At 47.3% G+C, this 6,000-nt stretch overlaps 1 protein-coding gene across 1 annotated transcript in view; it reads right to left on the bottom strand.

Annotated features, from left to right (window-relative positions):
• Window positions 1-1,557: 1,557 nt before the first annotated feature.
• Window positions 1,558-6,000, bottom strand: part of LOC147706767 (uncharacterized) — a 51,640-nt gene continuing 47,197 nt past the window's right edge. The window contains exons 2-3 of the mRNA XM_086925580.1: window positions 3,805-3,933; window positions 1,558-2,012 (exon numbers count right to left, since the gene is read on the bottom strand). Of these exons, the coding sequence (XP_086781706.1) occupies window positions 1,612-2,012; window positions 3,805-3,933 (530 nt within the window). The 3' untranslated portion in view covers window positions 1,558-1,611. The remainder of the gene's footprint in view (window positions 2,013-3,804; window positions 3,934-6,000) is intronic.

Here is a 6,000-nt window from a genome sequence, read left to right as displayed (position 1 = left end):
GGTGGACGAAGCGTCGGCTGCAATGGAGGAGTGCCGCTAATAGGAGGATTTTTTTTCTGCGGGCAACTTACTTACCACTTCCAACAGGACCACTACAACCACATAGATACAGTATCCCTTGCCTTTTTCTCTGACTGTGACTGCATTTCTTGCCTCTCTCTCGGCTTCTACATTGATCCCTTAACACATCACTTAGTCCACTCCACTATCTGCACCACACATAGTCATTTGTAAGTGCTCCTACGTAATTCGCAAGTCGCAGCACGCCCCAGGCCGTAGAGGACTGGGATGGCCCCAATGATGAAGCATGTCACCAAGGGGCAACCCTGGTGAGTGAGGGGACACCTAGAAAAAAAGCAATTTCTCCTTTTCTATCTACTATACCTTCTGTCAGGTTACGCAGCCCCTAAGCGCCTACCGTACTATGAAACTACATTTCCCATGAGTAGGCGGGAGACTTGCAGACTATTTAGTGAGACTATATGAGAGTACCCTTGTATGTTAGGACAGCACTTCACTGATGCCTGTCTTGTCTTCTGTTACAGGTCTCCTTTCCCTGCTGACCCTACCTTTACCCATCCCACATTTTTTATTTTAGTTTGTTATTTTTCTCCCTCGCCTAATGCCTCGAACACCCTGTGTTTACACTTCTGGGTGTTGGTGACATTTGGAGGTGGAACCATATTTGCATCGACTGGATCACGGGGAGTAAACCTGACACCTTCCAGACCAACCCCATTGAGTGTTGTTGTGAATGGATTTATAGTGACCAGCAAGGCTCTCGGGTATCTGGCTACAGAGACCTTATGTTGAATATCGTTATCAATAATTCCACACAGGCCCTGTACTGTCGCATTCTTTCTTTCCACAGTTGTCGATGATATATTCTTACTCTGCTTGACAAAGAACCATTGCTAATGTGAAAGAACTTCAACCGAATTAGTAGTTATACTTTACCATTTGTTAGGCTACAATGTGGCACTGCTCTACTGTACTTCTGTCACCTGCTATATTCTCAGTTGTACCGTTGAATTGCTCAGGAGGACAAACCAGATTTCATTTTCTTTTTTTTCATAGGCATGCAACTGCCACTGTGTCACACCACTAGTACCACCGCTATGAGGAAATTTTATCCGACCAAGATTGCCAACGTTATTCGGTGTTTCCCGTGGAGCCAGCCCTGGGCCTAGCCCTACTTTCAAACACAAATTACAGGTAAGATAAGCGTTTGGTGGTTTGGGGGTATAATGGAGTATTAGTACGAGAGACGAGAGACTGAAGGTAGTACTACTAAAGTCCTAGGACTCTTGGATTCACTTCACTTAGTCTGTGAGAGGCACTTAGTGTTGAAAACATTTGGGCATTTACACTTAAAGGAAGAAAATGGAACTAAACTTTCAGGAAAACAGTCAACGTTAAACCCCCACCCACCAGGCAAGCAGTAAAAAACAGGTATGCTCAGATAAAGTTTGAAAAAGTATATTTATATCCCTAACAAAATAATCTCCCGCAAGACCCTCCCTAACCCCAACGATTGTCCTTCAAAAGTCCCCAAAAACCCAACTCCCAATTCCCACCCCCCAAAAGTCTCTAAAAAAGGGGCAAGGGACACTATGGGTGGATGCTGTTAACTTTTTGGGCCAGGGCATCATGCTCCTCGCGGAGCAAGGCGAGCTCCTGCTGAAGGCGGGACACCATCAGGGTAGTGCGGCGCAGGCGTGCCTTCACTGCCTTGCAGGTGCAAGGCCTGTGAGAGGCAGCTGTTGGCCTTGCTGCTCGGCGGTGGCGTTTGCCTTTGGCAGCCCGGCTCAGTCTCGGTGGACCACTGTGCTGGGTGGCAGCCCGTGGGGCCACGGAGGCCGATGCAGACGACGTTGTCGTAGTTGTCGACCGCACACTTTCCACGTCCTCCAGGGCCACCAGCCGCCGATATTCCGCAACAGTGGCCTCGATCCTCCGTTGCCGGGCCGCTCTAGCCAGCTCCTTCCTCCTTGTTCGTTTGGAAGGAGAACCTATATGAAGAAAGAAAGACATAGTCTGTAACCAATGCTCTTTAAGATTAACTCAATCATTCAGCAGAAATTTGTGCTGCAGTACAACTAGCAACTTGCAAGCGCATTACATAACTATTGAGGCCAGTATCTATCTAACCTCACACTTCTTCATCCTTGCTCTAACATTAGTGGGAGTTTAAGGAACAAATTCTATGAGCACTGTGGACTTCCATTGGAGTCGACTATGAAAGTACACCAGTCTTATTCTTCTTCTTATCTCTTGTTTTGGAAAATTGGTACGTTATTTTCTGCAAGCCGGCATAATGCCAGCGCGGTAAACTTGCACCCGAGAAAAAGAGACGCACGCCATGAGGAGTGACCTAGACTTGCGTTGCCGTTGCGTTACTGTACCCGTCCAGTACATGCAGGTGGTGAATCTCTTACTTTTCTATTACGGGTGGCACTGAGAATACTCTGTTACAACTCAAGGGCTACTGCTTAATTAATTTAACTTTCACCCTACAGTGGAAATGAGTACTAGAAATGGAAAATTGAAGAAGATAAATAATCTGATTATCTATCACTTCACATGGGATGTTTTTGCTTATATATGGGATGACTTTAGGTGCTTTGCTTTTTATTGAGTGACCAGTGATACATCCACACATGAATGACTGAGTACTACTAAACTTATTAAGAGAGGTAGGGAGTGGCCACCATAATAAGCGGATCTATGCAGTGCTTGCAATACAAACTACTGCTACTATTTATGGTAGTATTTGGACAAAATTAAAAGTTCTTTTCCTTGCCTTTCCTACACTGGAACGGACGTGCGGGTGCAGTGTTACATGCTCTTCAAAGTTACACTTAGTTCATCCACTGACCATCTACTCTCTCTAGATCATGGGTACTCACAAACTTTCTCTCAGGGGCTACATTTACAGTGTAGTTTGGGGCCGAGGGCCGCACTGGTGGGGGCGGAGTCAGAGGGGGCGGGGCTAAAGCAAAATGATAACTTGTGACCATGAGGTTGCACACAGGTCCCTGCAGCAGATGCCCTCATCCACTGAGCCACCAGACCCAGCATTTACATACATCTCTCTCCCTCCTGCTCTCCCTCCTGCCCTCCCTCCATCTCTCTCTCCCTCCTGCCCTCCCTCTCCCTCCCCCTCTGTCATCTCACTGTGTGTGTGTCTATCTGTGTCAGCCTTCAGCCCGGGTTGAGACCGCTTCCTCAACGCGCACACACAGACAACAACACCAAAGTACTTAACAGGTCTTTAAAAGACCATTAACATATTATTGAGGCTTTGTTTGTTTTAGCGCCCCTGCTTCTCCACCCTGACAATCACTGCTTGCCCGGCCCCACAGAGCAGAGGCTTTGTTCTATTTCACCTCTTTGTGGCCTTGCATCTCCACTCTGCTCTGTGGGGGCCGGGGGAGCAGTGATTGTCAGAGTGGAGATGCAGGGGCGCTAACAGGTGAAATACAAAAAAGCCTCTGCTCTGTGGGGGCCGGGGGAGCAGTGATTGTCTGCAAGGTCTGCGCACCGCCAACGAAGGCTTGCCGGGCCACCACCGGCCCGCGGGCCGTACTAGGAGTACCCCTGCTCTAGATACACATATGCTATCTAAGAGTCAGATAGTAGCATGATCCAGGTATATGGACACATACAGTTTCTGTGTCACCCACCCAGGCTGTTGTCCTTCCACCCATCATTGCTTCATCATTCACCCAGCCATGCATCTCATATTCTTGCCTTCCCAGCTAGTCTTCAATCTCAATAAGTAAGGAATATATAAGAGCTTACCTCTGGCCGCCACCACCACCGTCTCAACTCTCACAGCTGCCGCCGCCGCCTCCTCCCCTGAAGAATCGCCCTCCGCCTCCGTGTCGAGCACCACCACCTCCACACTGGCCCCGCCACCAGATGTTCCACCTACAAAGTACATTTAGGAATGTTAGAATGAAGCACTCACTAGTCACTAGTATTTGGTCTAGGAATGAAGACATGTGAAAACAATGTAATTTGTGACTGTCTACGTTAAACTTAAAAAAAAATTCCCTTTTTCCAGGGAAGGTTGTCTTGCTGCACTTTTAGGCACAACTGATGAAGGCTGTTTTTTTAACACGCACCATTTTTCTCCACACAGACAGAAGATGGACTTCTAACAACAAGATCAAGTTGAAACCAGGTGAGAGCTCGGCTCGACCACAAGAAATGTCTTCAATTAATCGTCAGCACTAACCACTTTTCCATTATCAGTTAAACGTTTAGTTTTATTATGACTTCATTTAATAAATGTGTTTACTTTTAATAAAGCTTTTAAACTTAAATACAATCTGTGTTTTTTGGTCCAGACTAGAGTGACTGAGCGAAAGGTTTTGCAATTTTTGCAAGCATGAGTCCAGATAGAACAGTTCAAAAGACATTATGGACAATCCCAGAGGACTGCACTAAGTTGATAGAGCTATTGCTGACTAGAATCATGGGAGTTTCGCCAACCATGCAATCTTAGTTAGCTACACAGACAGACTAATAAGAATAATCTAGTAATACCACAGGGAGTCATAGTAGAGGCAGGATAAGAATTTAGATACAGTCTACAAGAAGAGCAAAGACAATTTTGAAAAAAGTCAAATGAGGAACGCTAGGAAAAATGGGTACTAGTCTAAAATGAAAACTTACTGGGGCCAGCGGAGGAGCCCTCGCCTGCCCGATCCTGGCCCTGTTGATGAACAGCATCCGCCGCCTGCTGCTCCTGTGTCCTCCTCTCGCCCCTGGGGGGAGCTGACGTACAACATGAAAGAAAGAACAGAAAACATGGATGATTGTTGCTTGTCAATGTCAACCAAATCAAACATTTCAAAAGAACAATAACAAAATATTTCTGCGAAATTATATTGATTATGGTTACTTTTCATTTATTTGCGGACCTGTGACTTCGAAAGTCACGTAACTCACTAAACAAAGTACTGAAACGTTCACCTAGGACTGGCAGGCAGCAGTCCGCAGGCAAGACGCAAAGTGACAGACAAACTCCATTGTGATTTCAGTCAGATCAGTGACAACACTAACAGTTGCCTGCTACATTACCAGTCATTTAAATAGTCAAACTATCAATCCACCGCCACTATTTTTCTTATTGTCAGGGTTACAAAGGAAGGGGCAGATTTAAGCCCTTGCGGCTCTTTTGCGCCGTTCTTGCGTGACTTTAGTGACGCAGCAGCTAAACAAAAAAGGGCGCCATGGTGCGGCGTATAATATTATAACAACGTGACGCATTTGGGAGATGCATCCCGTTATAAAGCCCTGCGCCATCAGGGGGCGTTCCGGCGCAAGGGAGGGCATTCCTGCGCTGGAACACATCCTAATAGTGGCTGAGGGAAATCTACAAAATATCAATCAGTCACCTTTAGGACAATGATGCGTCACACAAACCCTGCACCTGCTTGAAGCAGACGTACGGCTTGACCCAGCATTGGGGAGATAGGGTACCCCAGAGCATTGATGGAGCTGCGCCATCGTTGCGACGCAACTCCAGCAGTAAAGCTTCGGTGACGTTTTGGGCCCATGGTGCGCCGCATTGCAAATACGGCGCACCATGTTTGGTGGTGGTAGCGGGCCGCACAATTAATGGCGCATCCCTGCTACTTTGCAGGGATGCGACGGTAATTGCAATTCTGCCCCTTAGGGGCATACTTACTTACGCGTTCTGGCGCATCTCCAGAGATGCGCCAGATCAAATGCGTCACGCAAAACTACCCTTGCGACACGGCAGATGTGCCTCATTTACAATGCGGCGCGCCCTGGCGCAAGGGTAGGCACTTGCGTGAGGCATCTCGTCACGTAAGAGCGGCGCATCGCTGGAGTCACGTCGCCAACGCAATGCAACTCCAGTAATGCTCAGGGCCACCCAATACTTAACATGCTGTGTCAGTCCTTTCGCCTGCTTCGAGCAGACATAAGGAATTGAATTGACGTAGCAGCGTCGCAGAAGTGCCT

Source organism: Lissotriton vulgaris, chromosome 6 (genome assembly GCF_964263255.1).
Source record: "Lissotriton vulgaris chromosome 6, aLisVul1.2, whole genome shotgun sequence".
NCBI classification, from domain to species: domain Eukaryota; kingdom Metazoa; phylum Chordata; class Amphibia; order Caudata; family Salamandridae; genus Lissotriton; species Lissotriton vulgaris.
Note: the sequence above shows the minus strand (reverse complement) of the source record. Positions and strands in the feature narration are given on the sequence as shown.